Source organism: Lutra lutra, chromosome 16 (genome assembly GCF_902655055.1).
Source record: "Lutra lutra chromosome 16, mLutLut1.2, whole genome shotgun sequence".
NCBI classification, from domain to species: domain Eukaryota; kingdom Metazoa; phylum Chordata; class Mammalia; order Carnivora; family Mustelidae; genus Lutra; species Lutra lutra.
In genome coordinates, this window is record NC_062293.1 from 31067789 (window position 1) to 31094043 (window position 26255).

At 42.2% G+C, this 26255-nt stretch overlaps 1 protein-coding gene and 1 long non-coding RNA gene across 2 annotated transcripts in view; one reads left to right on the forward strand and one right to left on the reverse strand.

Moving 5' to 3' along the window:
* ANKFN1 (ankyrin repeat and fibronectin type III domain containing 1) overlaps positions 1-26255 on the forward strand; it is a 518608-nt gene that overhangs the window by 367545 nt on the left and 124808 nt on the right. Inside the window, exons 6-9 of the mRNA XM_047708413.1 lie at positions 5157-5358; positions 8062-8272; positions 21375-21569; positions 23372-23485. Coding sequence (XP_047564369.1) covers positions 5157-5358; positions 8062-8272; positions 21375-21569; positions 23372-23485 — 722 coding nt within the window. The remainder of the gene's footprint in view (positions 1-5156; positions 5359-8061; positions 8273-21374; positions 21570-23371; positions 23486-26255) is intronic.
* On the reverse strand, positions 8177-10429 carry LOC125087771 (uncharacterized). Its single transcript, XR_007123515.1, has 3 exons — positions 10077-10429; positions 9913-9936; positions 8177-8282 (listed from the first exon to the last, which is right to left on the reverse strand). It is a non-coding gene; the product is annotated as an uncharacterized LOC125087771 (long non-coding RNA).

Consider the following 26255-nt stretch of genomic DNA (forward strand, 5'->3'; position numbering starts at 1 on the left):
TTTTTCAGAATTAAATGTGAAGTCTGTATTCTTTGTCACTTCAGTGGCTGCCGAAGTCTCTACTTGGTTAGCTTAGTGATCAGCTAATGAGTAAACAACAGTTTTCTTAAATGCCTGAAACTAGTAAGTCTTCCAGTCTTTACAGAAGGGCTCCGTGCACATGCTGGGGCACACTTTACATACGCAACCTGGCAGTTGACAGCCCTGCCTTACTCTTCACTTCCTGCTTGCACACAGACTCAACATCAGACAGAAATAAGAGCTTAGGACCTTTTCAGGTATTTTATGAGAATGTGCCCAGCTCTGGGCATACATATGGTCTGATAGATCCCTGGCAGTGTGTCAGAGCTTTTCAAAGTCCTTCATGGACATCTCATTTCCTTTTAAGTTTTTTGGTTGGTCTGTTGTTTGCCCCACCTTTTATCTATCACCTCGGGCAGCTGTGATGATTAAACAATTGTAAACATTTGTTTTTGACACGATTCCTTAGAGGAGAAGGTTATGCGCACTTTGTGAACTCTGAGGCAGGTCAAATAAAGAAAAATCTTTGAGTGGGTCTTCCAGGGAACCACCAGTCAGGTCAAATAATGATGATTCTCTCAAAATGACATTTTGAAGGAGCTCTGTCACCATTCTTCACCATCCAGTGACTGCCCAGTTACTCTGTGTGTGTGTGTGAGTGTGTGTGTGTTTTGTTTTGATCATCAGTGTACATTGATTGTCTTCAAGGCTATCACAGAGTTGAGGAAGATAGGAACTGAGCAAGTTAAAAATGCCACAAAGCGCACTGTTCTTACCAAATCAGCCACTATTCTCAAATAAACACTTCTTGGATTGCTGCAGACCTTTGGTTAATTTCCACAGTTCTGAGAAAGTTAATTTTGACAATTCCTGCTAGTGTTCTTATTGCTTTTATGGAGGAGTGATTTTTGGAGGTCATTACTTTGCCATTCCCACTCTCATGCTATTCTTTTATTTTTAATTTTTCTGTGAAATAAACATTTCCGTGAAATGTTTATTTAGGTGCACCACTTGTAATCTCAGTTAGAGGAGTAACTGGGTGGTTCAGCCAGTTAAGTGGCTGACTCTTGATTTCAGCTCAGTTCTTGATGTCAGGGTTGTGAGCTCAAGCCCCATGTTGGGCTCCATGCTGGGCATGGAGCCTACCTAAAGAAAAAACAAAAACCCAGTTGGAAAGTTTTGTCTTTTATTAGGAAATTAAACCATTTGGGTATATTGTGTTCATAGATATATTCAGTCTTATTGTTACGACTTCATTTTACATTTCTATTTATCGTGTTTTCTTATTTTGTGTTTTTATATTTTTTAATTTTTTAGGCTTATCTTTTTTCCTCTCTTTCTGCTAATAGTTTGAAGTTCAACTTTCTGTTTTACTAAAAGTTACTGTAAACATCCATATAAAAATATCTAAACTTCCATTTTTCTATCAAAATAAAACTAAATAGTATAATAAGTACATAAAGTCATATCTTAAAACAATGTTTAAAACAAATGAGAAAACTATTTAAATTACTACAATGTACTCTAGTGTCTTCCCTTCTTTGGGAAGAAGATTGAGGTAATCTTAACAATTGCTACTCTGTATTGTGCGGCTCTTAGCATTAAACAGGATGCATGCTTTCATTTGTTAATTCATTTAATCTTCACAACTCTGTAAGAACTCTCCTTATTATGATGAAACAAATTCTGAGAATTTAAATAAATTTCCTAGAGTCACTTAGATTATAGATAACAATATCATGATCCAAGCTTGGGTCTGCCAAATTCTAGAGCCAAAGATACACTGCTTCTCAAAGGTTTATCCCTTTCTATGAGGGTAAAAATTTAAGAGTACAGTTAGTTGGGAGGAGCGTGCATGTTTATGAGAACAAATAATACAAAGTGTCTTTCTCAATATCTTTCATCAGACAAAATTTTAAATATAGAGGGGGGGAAAAGAAAATATAATGACAGATGAAATCTAGAAGAATAGAAACATGCTGAAAGATGGCCAGGAAGGAAGGGACAGCTGGGGCAGTATGAGAAGGAAGTCAAAGAGACAGAGAAAGTCAACCTATTTTGACTGAAGGGAACAGATGGGAGATGAGCAAAGACAAAAGGGGCCATGTGGGTAGGTGTCATCAGTTAAAGGGCAAGTAACTGGAATTTGATCAATCGACAAGAATTTATTTACTGGACTCCTGGGCACTATGTGAGATACAAAAGAATGTAGAGTTATTTTGGGAATGATAATGATGTAGACAAGACAGATGGCTTGAACCTGGGGCATTAACACTGAAGGAAAAGGCTAGAGACAGAAGGCAGAAAGAAAGAGGTTAAGGCAATCTCCATGTGAGCCAGCTTGCATATCAATCTGGAATTTCTGTGGGAAGAGCAAGATATAGAGGAAATGCTGTAATTGCTATTGAATCAAAGTTAAAGGATCTATAGATGGAACGAGAAAGATGCCAAATCACCTACCCCCCTCTATTTCTGCTTTTGTATAAATTAAAAGATTATTAAAAATGAAAATACTCCCATATGTACATACACACTACAGATAGTGCTTTAAGTCATCCTTCCAAATGTAAATATGGCCATTTAGCTAAGACTGGGTGGGGCCTGGTACATGTGACTACAACTGAATAGGTCTGACCTCGGAAGGTACCAGGAAGTCTTTTTGTGTTGGAGGAGGTTGCAAGACTTAAAAGGTGCCTAAAGACATCCAACAATGTAAGGAGGACAGCTTTCCATTTGTTAAAGTGAAAGTAAGTCAAGGTTAGTTGGCACCAGATGGAACCCAATTCAGAAGCTTGAGGAGGAAATGAGCTTTCTGAGTAGTCCCTCAATATATTATTTGTCATAGACTCTCATATGAGCATTCGTTTATTCTAAAGTATTTACTGAACATCTACTGTAACAAAAATGATAGCTGCCATGAGTTTCCCTATATTCTAATCTCTCTACATGCATCATCTCATCAAATACTCATAACTGTATATGATGTTAGTATTTTCCCTATTTTATAAAGGAGAAAAATAAGATTCAGATGTGTTAAATAACTCATCCAAGGTCACATAGTCAGTAGCTGGAAGAGAAGCAATTCATAGCCTAATCGGTATTATATTTCTTGTACTTCGAGGCAGACATATTTTTTTTTTTTAAGATTTTATTTATTTATTTGACAGAGAGAAATCACAAGCAGGCAGAGAGGCAGGCAGAGAGAGAGGAGGAAGCAGGCTCCCCGCTGAGCAGAAAGCCCAATGCGGGGCTTGAACCCAGGACCTGGGATCATGACCTGAGCCGAAGGCAGCGGCTTAACCCACTGAGCCACCCAGGTGTCCCAGAGGCAGACATATTTTAGGTATAAAAATTAGGGGCGCCTGGGTGGCTTAGTGGGTTAAAGATTCTGCCTTCAGCTCAGGTCATGATCTCAGGGTTCTGGGATCGAGCCCCATGTCGGGCTTTCTACTCAGAGGGGGAGCCTGCTTCCTCCTCTCTCTCTCCGCCTGCCTCTCTGCCTACTTGTGATCTCAGTCTGTCAAATAAATAAAATCTTTAAAAAAAAATTAATACTCGGCAGTCCTTGTTCTTGAGAAGCATACAGACTAGCTAGGAGACAGAATGCCAAACAGCTGTAATACAATAACATATTTTCTGTAAGAGGCAGATACTAAGTGAGTGAGTAAAGTAATACACAGATTTGCCTGTGGCTGTCAGAGATCGCTTGAGCATAGACTTTAAGTATCAGCAATCATTTCCTAGGTGATGAAAGCACAGATGGAATTCCAGTACAGGCAAAAGCAGTGCAAACAAGCACCCAGAGGTAGGAAAGAGTTTGCACTGTTTAGGAAACCCTAAAGAGATCAGAAAGACTGAAACATAAAACATAAAGGAACAGTAAGAGATGAAGCTGGAGAGGCATGCACCTGTATGTGGGGCTAAAGAATTTAGAATGTATCCTGTAGAAGTTGGGAGAGCTTTGAAGTCAATCCTGTGAAGAGTGGGGTTGATAAAAGAGGTTCTACATGATATTGTATCAGGGGGTCCATAATCCTTTGAAAAGTCAAGGACTGGAGATGACCTCTGAGGGGCACAGCTAACTAGCAATGATAGGATTACAAATGGAAGGCTCCATTGGAGATTCAAGGGGAGGTAGTGGGAAGACAACAGCATGCTCCAGAGAGACCTGGTCCCTGTGTACCAGAGGCTCCCCTGGGGTGGAGACACTTGGCACATAACTCCCTCAGCCATTTTTTCATGCATGCGTTTGCTCATCCAATGCACAGATGTGCATAGCCATAGCCTCAGTAGCATCAATATTTCAGTAATAATACCCAACTTAATGGTGGATGCCTTTTGAAATGGCATGGCTGATCTGGAAATTGACTCCAAGGATGAGTCTACGGCCATACCACCCTGAACGCGCCCGATCTCGTCTGATCTCGGAAGCTAAGCAGGGTCGGGCCTGGTTAGTACTTGGATGGGTGACTCCAAGGATGACATTTGTGAGGACCTGTGTAGAGATTTGTGGAACAGCAGTCAGGTACAACTTGGAGAACACCGGTAATGAGTGCCCTGGAGGACACTGTCTGGGGTATCTGAGGTGAGCAGAGAGGGACCTTTGGGTATAAATCCCCCAAACTTCTGAGCACTGAGGTAGCTCACCAAATCTCAGACAAGAGGCACAATTTGACACCTCAAGAGAAGGGGTATCTGCAGGAACAACCACACCCAACAGAGGGCAGCATCTAAAAGGAGGTAGGTAGAAAGATGCCAGTTAAATACACCCAAGAGAAACTGAACAGAACTCATGGATTATAGATTTGAGACACTTCTTCCCATTGGGATAAAGACTGAAAGACTAGAGGCTCCTGTCATATATAGGTTTGTAGGTAAATGTATATGTTAACATAGTAAATGGATGTTGTCATTTCATTCTTGCCCCTAGTTAGCTATATGGCCATAAACAAGCTGCTTGCCTCCCTGGGTTTAGCTTTCTTGTCTATAACGTAAATAAGCTGGACCTCTTCAAGATTCCTTCCAGCTACAGTATTTTATTAGGATTCCAGATGGCTACTGGTGATGATAAAATCCTTTGTCAACTTATAATTATCTTGTGTAAATGATACAACATCAGATTTTTCTCCTTTTAGGAACTGCCGTGTGAAAATGACTCAACAAATGCAGAACCTACATCTTTCTCAGTCAAAGAAACATAGTGCCCCATCGTCTCCCAATGCCGCCAAACGCCTGTACAGAAACCTCTCTGAGAAACTGAAGGGGAGCCATTCTTCTTTTGACGAGGCCTATTTTCGAACAAGAACAGATCGGCTGAGCCTCAGAAAGACCTCAGTGGTAATAACACTGTGTTCTTATTCTTGTCTCTGCTTGATCGGTGCAGTTGTGTTTGAGTTTGAGGAGATTCTAAGATGCTCCACATTCACTTCAGAACCTGCATTTATAGTTTTAGAAGTGCTGAGGGTGCGGGAAGGCAGGACCTGCGCATGTCTGTGCTGTGAGCTAAAAATGGATTGTGAGAGTTTTCCTCTCTTTTTCTTAATTTCTTGCCCTTTCTTTCCTCTTAGTTTTTCTTTTTCTAACGTATCAAAGAAACAACAACAAAATGGCAGTGTGACAAATGGGAGCATGAATTAAATAGGCTTTCTGAGAGCCCCAGTGTTCATTCAGATATCGAATGAACAATGGACATTTCATTTACTTATTTATAATGTATGGCCCATATGCTTTTCCAGAGGCATTCAAAATAGAATCTAGGCAAAAAATGTGTGGATGTATTATGTAATGGGAAATAAAGTGGTAGAGAGGGAGAGAGTGAGCGAGGAAAGAAGGGAGGAAGGAAGGAGTGGGAAAAAAAACCTAGAAAATAATGGGGATAGAAAGAAAAATAGATATACTAAAATCCTAGGCAAATATAGTACCTAAAACTTAAACCATGACATTTCTCTCTGAGCTCCTACTCAGTCAAAGCAGAAAGGGAAGCCCAGTTGGTTATAGCGTCCCATTAGCTAGTAACTGAAAGTATACCAGTCTACCAGAAATGAGTGTATTTCTGTTGCTGAGTCCTCTGGCCTTTATAAGATGCCACAGTGAATTATGTGATAGAGAAGGAAGGTCAGTACTGGTGATGTTATAGACATTGTCATAGAGTAGTCTCTGACACCGACCCTCGGTAAAAGCCGAGGGCATAATATTACCATGATTGGCAAGGGCGTTTCTGCAGGGGGTAATGGCACTACTTGTTTGAGCTTAACACAGAAATTAGCCCTAGCCTTTCCAGGGAGAAGCATGCTATGGTTTGCCAACAAAAGCATGGAGGAGGAAATGACTCGAGAGTGAGAGCAAATATGGCGCATGAGAAATTAGGCATGCTAAGGATCACATACAAATACACAACTGTGGATGGAGCAGCATTGCTAACTTTGTCTCTGTTTTCTCATGTGTTGTCTCATTTCAAGCTCATCTTCTGGGAGGGCTTGGATGTGGCTGAGTTACGGCCTCAGCAGCAGAGGCTCTTTCGGTTGGCAGACTGTAGACAAAACACTTTTCCATTCAGCAGACTGTCCTGTAGCAAAGAGAGCTGCATACCAAAAATAGTTTTATCCCTTGGGACCCCATTGTCAAAACATGTATTTGCATAACAGTGCTGTATTTCTCTCAAATTTCAATCATGTGTCATGGGCTCAGTTAGGCCGACCTGCAGCCTTCGATGGAGATAATTGATTTTTGGTGATACTAAAAATAAACCCTGCCAACTTAAATATTTGGTCACTGAAGACCTTGCGTGGTTTAATCAGGTGAGCCCTGTGCTATGTCAGGACCAATGGTATTTCAACATTTTTAAAGAGCAAACAACTCCCGGAGAAGACACCAAATAGATGTGTAGTGTATGTGTTGCTCTTCTCCCTTGAGCTGCAAAAATTCATATTTGAGAGAATTCCAGAACTTTTCTCCTTTGTTTACCGTGAATCTCTGATAGAGCTTTTCAATGTAACCCTATTGTCCTTAGCTATTATGGTTCTATAGGTGATTTGCATCCTATGAATATTCAACTTTGGCTCTCTCAGCACCGTAGGCCACCCAGGCACTGAAACCCTCGCTGGACACCACCTCTTGAGCCCTTCCCTTGAGGGCTCAGAAATGCCAGGTGTTCAGTGATTAGGGCTTTGGGCTGGCAAGGTGCAGAGGTTAGTACAGAGGAGCCTAGGAACTGGGGAGCCGGCCTGCAGGCAATGAGAGCTATTTGAGAGTTGCAGAAAGGAAGGGTATGTAACACCGTCAGCTTTAGTGGGGTTATTCTTGTGTCAGTGTGGAGCATGGGCTGGAAGACCTTAGGACGAGCAACGGGCAGGTCACTGCCATCATCCAGGCAAAGGATGACAGTGGTCTGGGTCTGAGTGATAGTAGGGACCTGGGGATGGGGAGGGAAGGCAATGAGTCAGAGAGAAAGCGTGCTCTCGGTGGCCAGCCGGTCATCATTTCAGCGACCGGTGCTGCATTTATCTATGCCAGATTTTCCAGAACTGTGTTCTGTAGAAGCCTGTTCCAGGGGCGGTTAAAACAAATGCGATGAAAAAAAAAAAAAAAACATGTTTCCCATCTATTGGAGAGTCATAACTGCATAACTTCATGTTAGAATTACTAAGGCTCTGAGAGGTCTTACAGTAAAATAATGAGATAAGGCAGCTTAATCCAGTATGCACCAAACTTATGACGGACTGCATGCTGTATTCTTCACAGAACAGCTCGTAATGACCTATCAGACAGTACCGTACAGGCTGCTCACGAGGAAAGCTGATGCTTGCTCTTAGCTGTAAACCAGATATGCTGTACGGTGTGGTCTCGGTGCATCTAAATGTAGAGATCCATTCAGAGCCCATTTGAAGGAGGGAGGATTCCAGCTGCATTTAACAAGTCACGTGTGTTGGGATAAATGACAGTCATAAGTGGGGATGCAGTTGCTGGCATCAGAACAGCTAAGCCACAAAGGCAAGCTGGCAGATCAAAGTGTGCTCACCTGCATATGCTCTTGCCCTCCAGAACTTCCAGGGCAATGAAGCTATGTTCGAAGCAGTCGAACAACAGGACATAGATGCTGTGCAGATGCTCCTGTATCAGTACACACCAGAGGAACTAGATCTCAACACACCTAACAGTGAGGGGCTGACGCCTCTGGATATCGCCATCATGACCAACAACGTGCCCATCGCCAGAATTCTTCTGAGGACAGGGGCCCGAGAAAGTCCACACTGTAAGTAAGCCTGGGAATGAAACCATGTACTGTTAAGTCTAGACCCAGCTTCTTGCCACCAAAATAGCCATTGCTAGCATTTAGAGCAGGGATAGTTGACGAAGACAGGCTCTGGATTCCTTTACATGTTCTCATGGACTTTCATGCATATAGTGATAGTGTTTAATCAGCCTAGGCATCGAGTTACATTCTAAACAGAATACACTGAGTGGAATTAAAAGGGAACCCAGAAAGAACTTCCTCCTAAGAATTTAGCCCAAGTTTAAAATACGTGAAACATACCAAGTGAGGCTATAGAATAGGAAGTGTACCTAGAAAAAGTTTAAGTATGCATGTGCAATTGTCCTGTGTCCATGGGCATTATGCTGGCTGCATTTAGTCACTCATTCATTCAACAAACACTGAGGACAGGCCACTGTTCTAGATACCAGGAACGACATGGTGAGCAAGATAAAGTCCCTATTATCATAGAGTTTAGACAGTAGTGGAGGACACTTCCAATAAGTGAGTGAGATCAATTAAATTGTAAACTCAAATAGTGATGAATGCTATGAAGAAAAGAAAGTAAGTGAGTGGCTAGAGATTGATGGAGTGGGGACTATTCTAAATAGGGTTGGGCAAGAAAAGCTTCTCTGATGTAATAATGTCTGAGCCTGGTCCTACATGATATTAGGAAATGAACCATGAGGAGATATGGGGTCAGATTCCAGAGCAGCAAATAGAAAGGTGTCGAGGCAGGCAGGAATGAGATTGCCATGTTCAAAGAATAAGGCCAGTGTGGGGGCAGAGTGATCGCTGAGGAAGGGCACTCTGGCTCTTGCAGGATATGGCGAGATGCTGACATTGATTTAAATGGGATGGGGAGACAGACCAGCTGAAGTATGAATGACATATTCTGCTTTACATTTTAAAAGATCACTGCCGTGCTCTGTGGGGCATAGACAGGGGTGGGGCAACTCTGGAACGGGGAAGACCAGTTAGGAGGCCAGGAGACAGACGTGGTGGCTTGGACTGGCATGGTAGTGACATTGATGGTGAGCAGGGGCGGAATTCTGGATGTATCTTTGAACAGTTTTATTGAGATATAATTCCTGGGCATGTAATTCATCCATTTCAAATATACAGTTCAGTGGGTTCTGGTATATGCACCATGTGCAGTGATGACTACAGTCCGTTTTAGGCCATTTTCATCACTCATACCCTCTCACTCCTCAGCACTAGGCGGACACTAATCTACTTCCTCTTCCTATAGATTCCCCCATTCAGGACATTTCATGTAAGCAGAATCATATAATGTGTGGTCCTTCGGGACTGGCTTCTTTCTCGGTGTATGCTGAAGTAGAGCTGATAGTACTTTGCCAAAGGGAGCTGCTCTGGGGCCCAACGACAGAGCTGGCCCCGGAGTGGACAGGACAAAGTCGCGGAGCCCTCAGCCCGTGCCAGGCACTATTCTGAGCACTTTACATGCATTCACTCCTTTAAGCCTCACGGCAACATTCTGAGGTAGGCACTCACATTCCCCTTGGTGCAAACTCTCTGACCCAATGACCACAATGGCTCTGAGCCATAGTTTTTATGTTTCCTAAAAGAAAAAAGTAAACTCATCAAACTGTTACTTTCACTAATACTGATTCACTTACTTCCAAGTGGTGAGACCCAAAAGGCTGAAAGAGAAGCAAGCAAATATATAATTAGAGGCCACATCTCTGCTCCAAAATTTCACAAACCCCCACCACCCAAAGACTAGGTACAGAGGCAGATCCTTGTATCAGAAAACCCTTTATTTTAAAAATGCTGAACTCACCCCATCCATGTCGACCAGAGTGAGGATTTGGATTCAGTAGGATTGGGGCTTTTCATCAGAGCTCCATCGTCAAAGTGCCCCTTCTTTCTCATGGAACGGGAAGCTTGGGGGGTGGGCAAATAGAGATGGAAGGAACCGGAAAATCTTCTTTGCTACCTTCCAACTTAGGTTGCAATAATATCTGTCCCAAAGATCCAGCAAGAGAGTGGTGGAGAGAGAATCAGAGGGCCTGAACACAGAGAATGCAGACTGAGCCCCATTCTGTAGGAACAAGGAAACCATTCATCCAGATGTTGCCTGCAATGTGCTGGGTGAAACATTAGTCCCACTTACCTGAGACGTTACAAAGAACTCTGCATTTTCCGTGAAAGCCAGTGAGACTCCCAATCTCCCCAAGTCCCCTTGTGCATAATTAAATCTTCATAAAAGAGCCCACGTCCTAAATATCTAGTTAAACCAAAAAGTAAATTCATTCAAAAGGTCCCTGGTTTTCCTCATTCCCTCTGGCATGATAAGCACATACATCGTGACAAAGTTGTAAAGGAAGGTGAGAGATAAACCCAGGTTTTAGCCTACAGGAAATACGACACCTAAGTCACCTTGGCCACCCAAGAAGTCAAAGAGACTATGCCCTGTGTGGACTCCCACATGCGCAAAGACGGCAAAAGAATACTGATGGAGTAGCTGTGAAGCGCTGCCTCTGGTTTTCACAGTAGCACAGATCTGAGAGGTTAAGTGAATTACCAGAGGTCACACATCTGGCAAGTGCATAGGGATGTCAAGGACTCAAACCCAGGTCTCTGGGACACCCATACCTGGGATCCCTCTATTCAAACTTACTGCCTTTTCAAATAATCAATACGGAGGGCTGCGGCCGCTAGACCCTTGCATCTTTCCCTTTGTGCCATTTGCTAAAATCCTGTGGTGTATTTCTTTGCTCTTTTCTATACACTGTACACTAAGGTGCCATGCCCGTTGGAGAGAAGCATGATAGAAAAGCACAACCTGTTTTCAGGGATGTTTAATTCACGTTATATATCAAGTACAAGAGGAAGAGAATTGCTTCTGTGCATGAATGTGAGCCAGCCCAGGAGAAAAACCATGGTCCACCAGCCAGAACAAGATAAGCAAACACCTGCTGCGAATTGTTCCCCAGAAGTTGCAGAGGCAGGATATAAGAGAAGAAAAATAACAGCGAGGCCTTACGTTCGTAGAGCTTTTTATACATTGTGAAAATCCTTTTGCTTGCATCAGCTCATTTGGTCCTCACATCTGGCCTGTGAGATGGGAGTCCGTTTTCTCATTCTGATCAATGAGGAAACTGGAATAAGAAAAGTCAGATAATTCACCCAATGCTACAAAGCCAGGAAGTGGTAGAACTATGACTTGAACCCAGATCCTCTATATTAAATGCTTTGGTATTTGTGTAAAAACATTAGCACGCTCACTGTCACACCTCATTCTTTCCTTCTCTGACTCTCCTTTGCTTCCTCTTCTAATGCCATTCAAAAGCAGCGAGCAGAGTTTCTAGCAGGATGAATTTTCTGTCTTCCTTTCCCCTGGGCGTTCCCTTCTGAAAACCGGTCCCATGCTCTTTCCACTCTGAGAGTCAAGAATTCCAGCCCACTCAGAAGCAAGTCCTCTGTGATCTGCTTGAATTCATTGCAGGAATCACAAAGACACAGACGGGTTTAGGGACTTAACTCTAAACCATTGGTCAGGTGTGTCTTTCAATCTTTAGCCCCTGAATCACAATGCTATATTGAGGTGTTCCTTACAAACACAGGTTGAAACTCGACCAGGTACTCTTTCCTTACTCATAGGGAAAGTCCTAGAAGTGGCCACCAGAACTTGCACACCACCCCAAGGTTAAATCCATGCAGAACCCCACCGATCATTAGACCACTCTGCTGTCTTTATTCAGTGACTTTTTTTCTGTTCCTCACCTTTAGGCAAGCAGCAAAGTATACTCATTCCTTTTAAAAGACAGTATCAGCCATTCTGAAAATAGAATCCCAAGGACTTCCACTCGGACTTGTGTGCTGAGTTCAGGAAGCCCTCGGAGACTTGGAAAGGGCTGAAGCTGGGCCAGCTAATGTAGGGACATCCAGGGGCTCTGCCTCTGATGGTTCCAGCCATTCAGTATCCCAGTTGCCATGACTCCTATTCAGTGGAATAAATGCTATCTGAGAGAGGCTTTCCTCTGTTAGTGAAAGTCCCCAGTCGTAAGTCCTTCCTTTATTCTAACTAACTCCTGTCCTGCCCCCACTCTCCAATCCCAGTTCAGTGGTCTCTGGGAGAAACGTGCTGAATCATCAATGAGCTCCTTGCCTTTCTGAGGCTGCTATTTATTTGGCATCATCTATAAACCGTAATCATAAAGAAATACGTTCTTTTTGGATACTTATCATGTGCAAATCTGGTCACTCTTAGGGATTTTGTCCGTCTTTCAACCTCAGTACCTGACACGTAGTAGGTGCTCAGAAATTTTCAGTTGAAATTTTGAACGACCCTGTGTTAGGCTGCTGGGAATTACAGGTATTGAATTCAGGCACATAGACACACGCATGAGTTACATGCATAGCGCATACACAATGTGTGGGAAATACCTCTAAGTCTTTCAGTGATTTATTCTGGGAGTACCTTCTGCTGTTGTTGCATCGTTATTTTCCAGGTACTGTCGTAGAATTTGGTTGTAGACGGAGCCTGTTTTCAGTTTAACGCTGTTGAATAATGTGGGCCGGCAAAAATGGTGGAATGCTCCTCATCTTTAGTCTCTCTGCCCTTCCCTATGGCTGTGTTCTCCCTTCTCTGCAGACCCGCTCTGCGTCTCTCTGTGAACTCACTCACTTTCTCTCAGATATTGCCTCTGGAACTAGGAGATGTCGCCCAGACTTAGTTGTGTGCTGTTACTTCATAAAACGCAATTGCCGAGTAGCTGTCATGCGAGTGTGGCGCAGACACCAGACACCAGAATTTTGGCAGACTCGTCAGGATGCACCACTAGTTTCTGCGGTAGTCGAGGGATCGTGTTGGTGCCGGGACCGGTTCAGGGCACGTCTAAGAGGTGTGACTATAAACTAATGAGCCTGGCTTTATATAAACAAACACCCCAGAAAGTCTACAGTCCAAACAAATGTTATCCTTTAATATGGTCCTCATGGGAGACCCCACACTTGCTCCAACAGAGCTGCTATTGCTCGAAACACTTTTGGATTTGTCCTCAGAGCCAGTTTATGAGAAAATCTGACTCGTTGCTTAGAGTCACACCTGATTTTTGTTCCAAAACAGCATTGCCCAGCGTCATCACCCTCCATGTTCACCAGACTTGGCTTCAAATGATTTAGAGAGGTTTCCTGAAATCAAATCCACCCTCAAAGGACAAAGATTTGCAACCATTAAGAATTTGTAAAGAACAAGCTTTGGGCAGGTCTCTAGAATGAGTCCCCGGGTATTTTTGCTTTGCTTCATTAAAATAGGCATAGAAATCCTCACCCTGACTTACAGCCCTGCTCCTCGAGCCTCATCTCATACTGCTCAACCCTCACGCATAGTACACTAGCCCTGCCAGCCTCCCTCCCGTCCTGTGAACACGCTGCACTCACTCTCTTCCCCAGAGGGCCTCTGTCCTAGCTATTCCCCGTTTGGAGGGGTGCTCAAATGCTCTCAGTCGTGATCATTCCCTGGCCAGCTCCTTCCTAACATTTTCACTTAATGTCACATCTTCAAGTGAGGCTTTCTCTGGCCACTTAGTCCAAAGTCACTTTCTAATCACATCACTTTATTTTAATCTTCTGCATACATAGCACTTATCACTATTTTTTTTTTCATTTTATTTGTTTATTTTCCGTCTCGCCTGCATTAGATTGTAAGCTCCGCAGAGCAGAACCTGTCTGTTCATTCATAGCAGTACCCCCAGCAAACAGTGGGCGCTCATTTATAAATGTGTGTTGAATTGAATGAATCTCAAGGCTACTTCTTTTGAAGGGTGTAAATATATTATTTATTTTGAAGAGAATGATTTTACTAAATACTGAATGAATTGATCTTTTTTTATATTTCCAAACAATTATTTAGACATTAGGCGGCCACAGCCTAAGGTCTGCTTACCAATAATTAATTGTCCTTTCATTCTCTTGTTTTTAATTTTTAAATATTCATACGACCAGAATATATTCCCCTTGTAAAACATGAAAACATTATAGATAAAGTTAAAAGATACCGTTGACAACGCACACAGCCTGTCCTTGTGCCATGCACATGCTCACAGTCTAGGCCTCTGTCCCTGAATTCCCCCAACATAACTGTAGCCATCGTCTCCAGGCTTGACTGAGCTAGGGGATCCACTTCCAGCCTTACTCAGAGTGACTGTTGACAAGAGACTTACTTTCCTTCCTGCGTGGGCCTCTCCAGGGGGCTGCTTCCCTGACATGACTGTTGGCTTCCCTCAGTGCCAATGATCTGAGAGACAGAGAAAGAGACCGAGGTAGAAGCAACAGTGTCTTTTATGACCTAATCTCAGGAAGGACATATTCTCATTTCCTGCCGAACATTGTTGATCACACAGACCGACTCTGGTACAGTGTAGCCAGGTGTGAATACTGCAAGGCAGACATCATCAGGGGCGCTCCTGGAGGCTGGCTGCCCCACCACCTCTCTGAGTTGTTGAGGATTAAATGTAATAGCAGCTTTAAACTACTTCCTTGGCATATTGTAAATGGTCAAAAAAAAATTGTTAATCAATATAAATATCAAAAACAATATAAAACAAGTCAAGAGTTTCTGGTAAAGAATTTAAATATTTTACAGATATCAGAAACAATATAAAACAAGCCAAGAGCTTCTGGCAAAGAATTTAAATATTTTACCTATCTGCTGTATAGTTTGTGCTTTGAAAACACTGCCCAGTACAAGCATTCTTAAACGTTTGTGGAATTTTATGTTCTTAAACTGCCCTGTCCAATGCAGGAGCCACCAGCCATATGTGACAATTGAGTATTTGAAATGCATCTAGTCCAAATTAAAATGTGTTCCAAATGTAAAACAACCCTGATTTTTCAAGGCTTAAGTATAATAAAATATATTTTATTATATGTATTACAAAATATTTATATTTATATATTTATTTTATATTAATATATATACTACCTCAATGATTTTACATTGATTACATGTTGAGATGATAATATTTTGGATCTACAGAGTTAACTAAAGATAGATTATTAAAGTTAATATCATTTTTTCTTTTTTTAACTTTTTCATTTTATTTTTTCCAAATTTTTATTTAAATTCTAATTAGTTAAAATGTAGTATAATGTTGGCTTCGGGAGTAGAATTTAGTGACTCATCACTTACAAATAACACCCAGTGGTCAACACAACAAGCGCCCTTCTTAATACTCATAATCCATTTAGCCCATCCCCACTTACCTCCCTTCAGCAACCTTCAGTACCTTTTTTTCTTTTATAATGTCACTGCTAGGAAATTTTAAATGATGTGGGTCACGTTATATTTCTGTTAGCACCGTTTTAAGTATTGGAAGGAGATGCGGTTACCTTCTTTCATACTTAAGCCATGACATCATTTGATGATCTGCTTTGGATTTTCTGAATAATTTCTTCAAGGCTTTTGTATGCTTGTTTTAGAAATGTCCATTTGCCCTTTGGAGTTTGGGAGACTTAGGTTGGAAGTATTGCTCTCTGTGTCATTGGCTCTGGCTTCTTAAAGAACCACAATTACAACTTAAACTATAGAATACGGACTTTGTGAATCCACATTCTGGAAAGTAGCAGGGAAGAACATTCCAGAGCCCCATGTCCAGGACGTAATGAGCTCTAGGAGGAGAAAACACCACAGTAATTAAAATGAAACATTTAACCTCCAAATCTCTGAAACTTTTTGGAACCACATTCTCAGAGTCCTTGGGAAAACCTGAAATAAGACAACAGGGTGAGACCCAAGGGAAACCAGAGTGAATTCTGAGATGTGAACCTCAGCAAGACAGGTAAATTGAAACAGAAATTTTGAGCTTTTCTGGTATGAGAGTTTTTGAATTAAAAAGCATTTAATTTTTGGACTCTTCTGTAGTATTTCTTTTGATGTTCTAACCTGAAAACAAGGCAGTTGTGAGGTTGTTAGAAGGTTGTCACTTATGATAGCAAAGATAAATTTTATTAACTGCTATTCTTGGTTGCCCAGAGGACTTTGGCTTACATTTCAAGGTTTCTACCTAAGTGACATTGTTTTCTTCCCTGAAGTGACAGATAGGGTTGAAATTGATACCACTTAGTATATATTTCTGAATGGTGGTTGGGACAGAAGATTTTTACCTGGGGCAAAGATTTGTTTTTTTATGAAAGAGCATAGAGTATTTGATAAAACGTATTTGATTTATTTTTGTGTGCCTCTAAAAAATATAACACATGGGGCGCCTGGGTGGCTCAGTGGATTAAGCCTCTGCCTTCGGCTCAGGTCATGATCTCAGGGTCCTGGGATTGAGCCCCGCATCAGGCTCTTTGCTCAGCGGGGAGCCTGCTTCTCTCTCTCTCCCTCTGCCTGACTCTCTGCCTACTTGTGATCTCTCTCTCTGTCCAATAAATAAATAAAATCTTTAAAAAATATAACACAGACCAGTGAGTGTAATAATGATAATACAAAACTCCACTAATTGAGAGCCATCTATGAAGGTTATCAGTAACTTACTGGAGCTTGTGAGATAGCTTATTATGCCACTTTTCCTCAGATGAGGTACTTGGGTTTAAGATGGCAGCACAACTGGTGAGGACCACACATTCCTAACAGGCGGCACTTGGCCTAGATCGATAACTTAAAGCCCTGTTACCATTTGGCCTCCAGTTTGGGAATAAGAGGAAAGCAGTTTCAGCTCAGGATGAGGAAACTTTTTAAAATTGAATGAAGCTCTTAAAACTGAAAGTGAGTGTGGGCAGGGCCATCTTGGTGAGCAGCGAGTTCCCCTCCTGGAGGAAATCCTACAGGGCCAAGGGTGTTATAAGAAGAGTCATCTAAGGCTGGTTAAGCCTCCTTCAGACTAAAGGAGTGTCTTGTGCCTCCTTTTCTCATCAATAAGTTAAAAAAAAATTGCTAGTAACAATAGAAAAGTTGTTGCTAAGTTGCAGAATGCCCTATCATTAGTAATAGGAAAATGTATTTTTTTTCAAGCAGATCAAATGATTTATTCCCTAAAACTTTCAGCTAAGAATTAAAATTAGTTAACATTTTACCTCCTTGTATTTTCAATCTCTAAGCAATTATCAACCAGGCCCAAACTCACCAATTACAGGGCAGGACGAAATTAAGAAATAGTAGGTAGTAGGCGCTCTATAGGTTAGAGTCTGATGGTGAGGAAAAATTTTCAGTCTGATCATTATTTATCTCAGGATTTAAACAGTAACCGTAATTGTATTCTTTGAACACCAAGTTCCCACCCCACCCCCACCCCCACCCCCACCTCGTAGTTAATTAGCTGGGCAGGTCTTAGAACAAATACCCACTCAGACACTGGGTGGTAGAAACGCTGTTGATAATTAAACACCACAATAGCATGGGGCCTATTTCAGGAGCAGCCGAGTGGTCTTGCCCCAGCCCCGACGGCTCACCACACACTCACAGACCCTCTATTGTGCTGGTGATGGCGGCTCAGAGGGATAGTTGCTTGGCTGGAGAAGGAACTAACTGCAGAAAGAGAGAAAAGACCAAACCTTGCAAATAGATCAGGAATTCTGCACTCAAGAGAAAACACCATGAGTGTGGAAGTTAAAGGGGAAGGGATCCAAGAAAAAGAGAAGTGGATGGGCAGGAGAACCAATTATATGATAGACATAGCCTTTCCAGTTTCTATGTCCATCCAAATGAGCTCACCAGCCTCATGCCAAATCGACAGCAATTAGAAAACTGCAATACATAAATATGAGGTTAATTTGCATTCCATTTGGTTTAGAGGAAGTTCCCTGGGTTCTTTGAGGTTTTTAAGAAAATCTTGGATAATAATGTCACCTACTTGAGTCTCGGTTTCTTCATCTTTATAACAGACGGTTAAAAAATAAAATAAGGGGGTTAAAATGGTCTCATTCTGGGGTGGCAAAAATAGGAAGGGGGCTCTCAGAATAGTTTGCAAGGTGTCAGAAAGCCCAAATTTCCCACCATCACTCAAGATAAAACTGCACAGTCTAATATAATTATCATATTGCTTCTGCTTAAAATATATTAACCCAGTTTGCTGGGTTGATTATCTCACACTGAACAGATGTGACTCTTGGCAGCTATATAGGTCATTAATAATAGGGGAAAAATGATTACTTTATAAGTCAGCTGATTTGGTAGTCAATAAAGAAAATCTTTCAGAAGAGAGTGTTTTATTAAGCTATTAAAAAATCCATAGGAAAAAAAATAATAAAGGTTTTGCTGGGTGAAATGGTTGGAAACCACTGGCTCAGTTAGTGCCTTTTCTAGTCGTCCATGGAATTACATCTAGCAACAGAGGCAAGTGACTGTGTTCTCAGGGGCATCTGGGGACTTACACTGGGAAAAAAGTGGGGGGCAGATCTCCATAAAGTTCTCTCTCTCTCTCTCTCTTTTTTTTTTTAAGCTTTCAATTTTGGGGGGAAATTTCCATTCTCCTCCAGAAGTGTTGGTTTTGATTTTTAAATAATGTGCTTTCACCGAAGTCCGTGTGGAGACACTGATGCCCCACGAGGGTGCACATATTCGCTCTGTGGCTCCAGAGATACCCACTGCACACCCCCCACCATATTATATGGCATATAATATATATAATATACTGCATTAGGTATCCCAGTTTGAGAAGCACAGGGATCTAGCTGATCTTGGAAAATTCACATAGTTATAAAATTGAATAGGTTTCCCCTTAGCCTCTGAAGAGGCAACATGCTTGACTTTAAAGATGTGGAGTCCCTTCACCAGTACAACTCAGCCTTGGAGGAAAGGGAAAATGTGGAAACAAAGCATGTTGTGCTAAGAAAAGCAGAAAAAATCTCAGGGGGAGCCAAGCATAGCTTGAGAGAAGCTGTCCATCTGAAATGCCACCTGGAATTCACACCAGTAATAACTGTTGTGGATATAAAAATTAATAGGGGGGATTTCATAGTATTAGAAAAATTTATTTTTATAAATCATGTGTCTATCACCCAAGTGTTGACGCATGCATGCAATTCAAACATTAGGCTTACAATAAAAAGCTCACTGAATGACTTAGCAAGGACAATTCCCCCATTTTCTCTATAATTTGGAGTGGAAGAAGGAGGGGGGCCGTGGGCAGAGGGTGCAGTTACTGGGTCAATTAATCAACCTGAGAACTGTGACACAAACCCTGACGCCTAACCTATGTCTAAAAATACACAAATGTATACGAATTTGTTTTCAACTGTCAATGCCTATATTTAGGACCTTCCCAGCAAGGCTATAATGAGACTGTGTTTGAGGCCTTCAGTCATAGCAGACTCTACCATTAATCTGAACTTAGTTAAATTAACAGCATTTAGTACTGACTTGTCAATCTCACTGCTCCAGGAAATTGCACCTTGAGGCTACTAATATTGCCAATTTTTCCACTAGAGTATGCGCCCGCGTGTGTGTATGTGTATTTTTTTTCTCCAGAGCCTCCGTGTTCATACGCCATCATTGCTTCCCTACGTCCACAGCACTTATATTATCATTTATTCTGGCCTCCTTTAGCCTTCCCGGGGGATTCTGCGTAGTGTAGCTGCTCAGTGAAAGAGTTTTTTAGCTTTATATTTATTTGTTTATTTTTCTGTCATGGCTCATGACTGAGGCTTTAAAAAAAGTGTGACGGTATTCAGAGTACATGATTGACTGCTACAGCAACATTCATTAACCATGAGAAATCTGCAGCAAAACACAGTCCTGAGTGTTCTAAACAGCAACTTGAAAAAGAAAGAAGAAAGAAAAAAAAAAAAGACTTGCCTAATTTTTCATTGACCTCATCTGTAAATAAATGGAGACTGATGGTGAGCAGGGGCAATAATAAATGAGTATTCATTTCCTGTAATCAATGCAAACATGCCTATGAACACAGAGAATATGAACATATAACCACCTAATTTCCATTTCAAAATACACCTAACAAATTTTCACTTGAGTTATCTTCATAATATTTTCCTCCCTTAATTAGAAGAATGAAATGTTTGGATTTCGTTCCCACCCACCAGGGTGAAATATTGTTTTGGTCACACAGTGTCAAACACACGTTGGTGACAGCAGCTGAGCTTGATTCTGGTCTGTTCTGTTCTTTCTGTGGTTCCTTCCACACACCCATGCTGAGGCTGTCGCCTCCTTACCACGAACTACATCCTCCAAAGTGGCAAGGGACTGCCAAGGCCCCCCTCAAACATATGGGAGCCGTGAGGAAACCCCCAGAAGCAGCTTCCCAACCTGACACACGAATGTGAAACGTTCTGTCACTGTCATGAACATTCACTCTCACAAGGGTGGGTCAGGTGAATAGTATGACGTGAATTTCATGGAGACACCATGTATGGAGTAAAACAAATATCAGACTGTATAATCTCTCTCAGGAGGAAGAGTAGTAGAACTTGCTGATGAGCATGGGCATCTGCAGAGACGATTCCTTCCCTGAGATCATGATCAGAGATGGAATTGTTAGGAGATCATAGTCTGGTCATGCCCAGTCATGAGGACTCACCACCGCTACTGTGGCAGTGGGAGTGGAACACTTCGTCAGCAATAAATAAATTGGTTAATTATAACACAATTACGCCACTAAGGCATATGTACAAAAATGTCTGTGAGATGGGCACAATGTGGTTAAGAGCAGAACATTCTAATCAGATTCTGCCCCACCAAAAAAACACCAAACAACTTTAACAGAATGCAGCTTGCCTCCTGGATGCCTTTTCCTACGACCTTCCTAGCCCTATAAGAGCTTTTGGCCCTAAATGTTTGTCTTTGCAAAGGTCTTGGAAAGGACTGTGTGCAGTCTGGGTTAGAAGTGGTCCTCATGGGTACTTGATGGTGGAACTCTAATGAACTGTGCTAGCCAGCTGTTCGGGGCACATATGACAGGAGGGCCCCAGGGCAATGAACATATCTTAAGTTGATGGACTTAACATTTAATCTAGTTGTCAGTGTCACCACTTAGACCTTGTTGGATAAGTCAGTTAATAAGGAACACAGACTTACCCTGGGCATTTTTTAAACTCCAAAGTCAACTCTCAACTCCCCTGCCCATGAAACAGTGTTCCCCCAGAAAGAGAAAGGAGTCACCCATGTCTTTCCCTGCAGTTGTCAGCCTGGAAAGCCGAGCACTGCACCTCACCACACTGGTGCAGGAAGCCCAGCAGAGGGTGAGTGAACTGTCTGCCCAGGTGGAGAACGAAGGACCAAGTCTGGACAGCACAGAGAAGGAAAAACAGCTGAGAGCTTGGGAGTGGCGGTGTCGACTGTACAGACGCATGAGGACTGGTTTCGAGCACGCCAGTGAGTATAAGCAGAAGACTTCTGTGTTTAACTAGAAGCCAGGTTGGTTGGACACAGCCAGACCTTTTTTTTTACTGATTTTTTTTTTCCCAACTCTGCTCCAGGGTCATGGATGGCCGTTGTCAGCCTATTTGGAGTGAGGGTTCTGGGCGGCTGTAAAAGGATCTTTTGTCTTGCTTGATTTTCTGGCTCCCAGTAGGTTCTCTGACCACAGCCATGAGGCTTCAGTGCTGCTGGCCTCTCTCCACCATGTCACACTCATCTAGTGCTTTCCACCCGATACGCCCCAATGCCTAATAACCTGGATGGTCTGATACCCTAAGTGGCTATATTTTGGGATGGGGAGGTGGAAAATATTTGTTTGTCCAGTTCCTGCCTCCAACCCGAGTTTAAGTTGTTTTCAACTCTCTACTACTTTTTTTATAGAGCGCTTATATAAACCGACCTTCGGTTAATACAGGCCACAGAGGATAGTCATTCAGCCCCTGAATTATGCTTTGTCTGCACTTCCATTCTCTTCGTCGATTCTTTTTGTTAGTTTGAAGGAAAGCCTTGTTTCTGGATAATGCTCATTAGCACTGGAAGGTACAGTGTACAACAGTCCCTAATATACAAAAGTATCAAATTCAGACACTTGGGAAATACTAAAATCTTGTTCCAAAAGGAGATCTTATTTAAACAACAATGAAAAAAAAATTAGACTTGAGGATTTAAATATAAGGGAAAGGATCGGTTCATTAGTTTGGGAATATCTGCCTCTGCTTTGTCCTATAGGTAAAGACTGAAGGCAGTGAAAATCTTGTTCTCTGAAGCAGTTCTATATAGTAAGGACTGCATCTAAGCCTCATCCTTTCTCTTAAAGCAAACAACTTAAGCGACATTAATGAAAGTTTGTTTCAAAATAACATTAATGAAAGTTTGTTTCAAAATTAACAGTCTCTTCAGCAGTGCTGATGTGTTTTTTTATTTTAAAAAAGAGACATGCAGCAATTGTTTTAATAAATGCATTTGCAATTGTGCCTCATTTAGGACAGATTACTATTAGAAGCAACCATAGTTTTACACTTACTGCCATTTGAGAGAGAATTTTCTAAATCACAAAAAGCCTTCTGGGTGTTAAAGAACACCTAGAACTATCAGGAGTCCTTTAAAACCCAAGGTTATTAGGTATGACATTCGTCTGTGAATTCTTTTTCAGAAAATGTTACGTGATGTAATAGGAGGCACCATGAGAGAAGGCAGGTTGACATTCTATCCTGGGAAGACCCCAGAATCAGGCCCCCGAAGCCATGGGGCTTCGTCCTAGCTGTGTGTCTTTGCTGTGTCCTTGAACAAGTAGTGTGGCCTCTTTGGACTGCACGTTCCTCATCCTCAATAGGCACATGCTCCGCTTGCCTTTTCTATCCAGCAGGGTTGCAGAAAGGCTCCAGTGAAATGATTTCCATGAAAGTATTTCATGAAATGAAGCAGTCTCTATCAGCAGCCGGCTCCTGCTAACACTTCCTGGCCTCCTCTCCACTGGTCCAGGCCAATCTCCTGTTGTGTTTCCAGGATACTTTGGGAAGGCTTAACTGGTATTATTTATCCCTTCAGAAGACGTTCTAATGCTCAAATAAGACCACGATGGCAACAAATAAAGGCCATTGAGACTTCTAATGAAAATGTTCAAAAGCAAAAGCTATTAGGCTCTACAAACAAATGTTTCCATAGTGTGTGTTTCAGGGTATCCTTTGAAGAGGCAGGAACATTGTTTAAAAAGGATTTGCAATGTTAAGATCCTTACGTTTTTCCTTCTGTCCCAGGAGCCCCTGAGGTGCCAACCAACGCCTGTCTCATGGTAACCAGCAGCACGGCACTCACTGTCAGCTTTCAAGAGCCTCTTAGTGTCAACGCAGCTGTAGTAACCAGATATAAAGGTACCAGACTCCGGTTGTTTTTTTTTTCTTCATTGTTTCTTCTTAAAAAAACAATCCATTGTTTGGGGATCAGTTGTGCATTTTGTATGTTTGTTTTTCCTGCTGGTAGGATATTTTTCTATCCCATGTACTTTTTGAGTTGAAATATTTCTGTAGGCGCTCATGTATAGAGCAAAAGGTTAATGAAAATAAGTCACAGAGAAGATGGACCATAGGACCGGGCTGTCATTATGCCAAGCCCCTCCAAAATATTAATTCTATTCTTGTTTGCAGAAGGCCTGTTTTGTGCATAGTATAGGTCTGGAGACAGAACTAAGTAGGAAGAATCAGCCTCCATCCAAGGAGCTCAGAGGGTGGAATATAGAACATACTAAGTAGTGGGGTGTATGAATTGATACCTGTAACAGCAGGTAAACTAGAGTCAAGGATTAAAAAAAAAAAAAAAGATAAAAGACATTAGGGGTTAGAAAAGAAAGAGGGAAGTAACAGGATAGGATCAGAAAGACCCCAAGGTGCAGGTGGCATTTGGCTTTCAAGGATGGCTAGGATTTGGACGACAAGATGTCGAGGGGGAAAGTAATCTCCAAGTGGGCACAGGTTAATACCTGTGAAGCAAGAGCATGCTAGGACAGGCAAAAGGGAGCGAGGTAACCAGTTGTGGCTCCAGGGGTGATGAGGGTTCACGAAAAGGCACAGTGAAACGTAAGAGCAGAGAGAAAAATGAGGACAGGGGGCAGGGGCACACAGAGACCTGAATTCAAAATTAAGGAGTTTTCGACATTATTTGATGAACTCTGCAGAACACTGAATCAGGTAGGGACAGGATCAGAGGTAGATGGTCAAAGATTTGGGTTGCAAGACTGTGTATGATGTACCAGAAGAGATGTGGGCCAAGAACAGGGAAGTGAGTTCGGCAGCTAGCCGGGGGAGCCATGACAGCTTGACGTGTCTGTGAAAGGAGAGAGGGAGCCCAGAGGAGACAGACAGCAGAATGACACTGTGATGAGAACTGCCAAGGCTGCAGAGCACCGACTGTATACCCGGCACCTTGGCAAGCCATCAGCTGTACTAACTGCATGTGATCTTCACAGCAGCCCTAGCAGTGGGCACCGTTAGGATTTCCACTTTGTAGACAAGAAGACTGAAGCATTGAGGTTAAGGAATTTGCCTGAAGACACAAACCAGAGCCAGAAGTATCCCATTATGTGGATTCTCGAATGCGGTGGCCAAAAAAAAGAGGAAAGTCGATTTTCCTGACTCAGGAGGACATATGGAAGTAGTCTGAATGGTCCCACAACTTGATAAAGTCCTCCGTGCATAGATTCCCAGATGCCAGCCCATAAGGCAGCAGTCCTGTGTCCAAGCAGTATATGTGTCTCCTGTCTCCTTCCCAGGGCCTGTTCCCTCGGAGAATCTTCTAGGTCTGCAAATATTACTCTGCCCACACCTGTAGCTTTCTGAGGTACTTGGAATTTTCCAGATAACTTCACTCTGTACTATCTGAGATAAGGCAGCCTAGCATTTGTTACCATTTTGGGTTTTCTGTATCAAAGAGAAGGTAGCCTGAGGGTACTAGTGACAAAAGACAAATGAAGCCACCCAAGGTGGCCTCCCACGGCTATCCTTTGATACAATTCTGATACTTTGTCTTGGTTGCCTGCACTGCCAGGACTTCTGAAACTCAGAGCCAGGGTTTGCAGGCAGTGTCAGACTTGGACATTTTCCTCTCTCTCTACCTCTCTCCAGCTCAGGGTTGTGATGAAGGGTTTCATCAGTGCTGCCAAGCTCGACATTTTCTTCTTACATTTGATTAGTGAGCTATCGGGAGCTAATTTATCCAGACTGTCAGCTATTTAATACTCGACCATCATGCCAGCAAGTTCTATCAGCATTCACATATTAACACGTCTCATCTCAGGAGACTTGTATTTGGGTGAGGTTGAAAATGAAAGCCACAAGTGGGTTCTGTTAGCGACTGGAGGGGATTAATTAAGCATTATAAATAGAATTGTCTGTTACATTATGGAGTAGGTTTCCTTGTGTTAATTTATAAGGTCATAAATAGAGTCCTTAACCTGGCCACTCTCAGGGGTTATTTAAAACAGCTGGCAGTCTCCTGCACCCAGAGACAGCAGGACAGTTTTTAATTCAGTTGAAGTCCTTATTTAATTACAGAAATATTAGCAAAATTACCCTGAAACAAGGCTAATTATTTATTTGCATTAAAAAAGAAGAAACAATGGAGAAACGCACAGAATGAAATGTCCGTTGTCTAATTGGTTAGAGGGAGGGCTTACCCCTTCAGTATTCAGGGTTTGGAAAACATCTCAAACTGCTCTCCAGAATTTTTGGGTTCACAAAACCTCAAGCTTGTTTTGACAACTGGATGTTCTCCCCCTTCATACCGAAGCCTGTGTTTCAAAGAAAATCTGAATCCTTCCGTTTCTCACGTGTGTACGCTCAACTCATTAACATGTTCCGGTTTCTTTGAGTTTGTTGATATCCAGAAATCTTTTTAAGAGCATCTCTTTATAAGCATTCTTCAGGCCCAGGGACCAAGCAGCAGGCCATCTGCTGTCACAACTTGGACATTAAAGGCATCAATTTCAGTTTAAAACCCACAAACAGTTTTCAGTATGACCCACTGGAGTTTTCTGCCTCCATCTCCCTTAAATGTGGGAAAATGGGGCTGAGAGAATGACTGTCTATTTCCAGATATTTCTTCCTTGGATTCAAAGAGGAGGGGCATCTTTTGGTCCCATCTCACCAA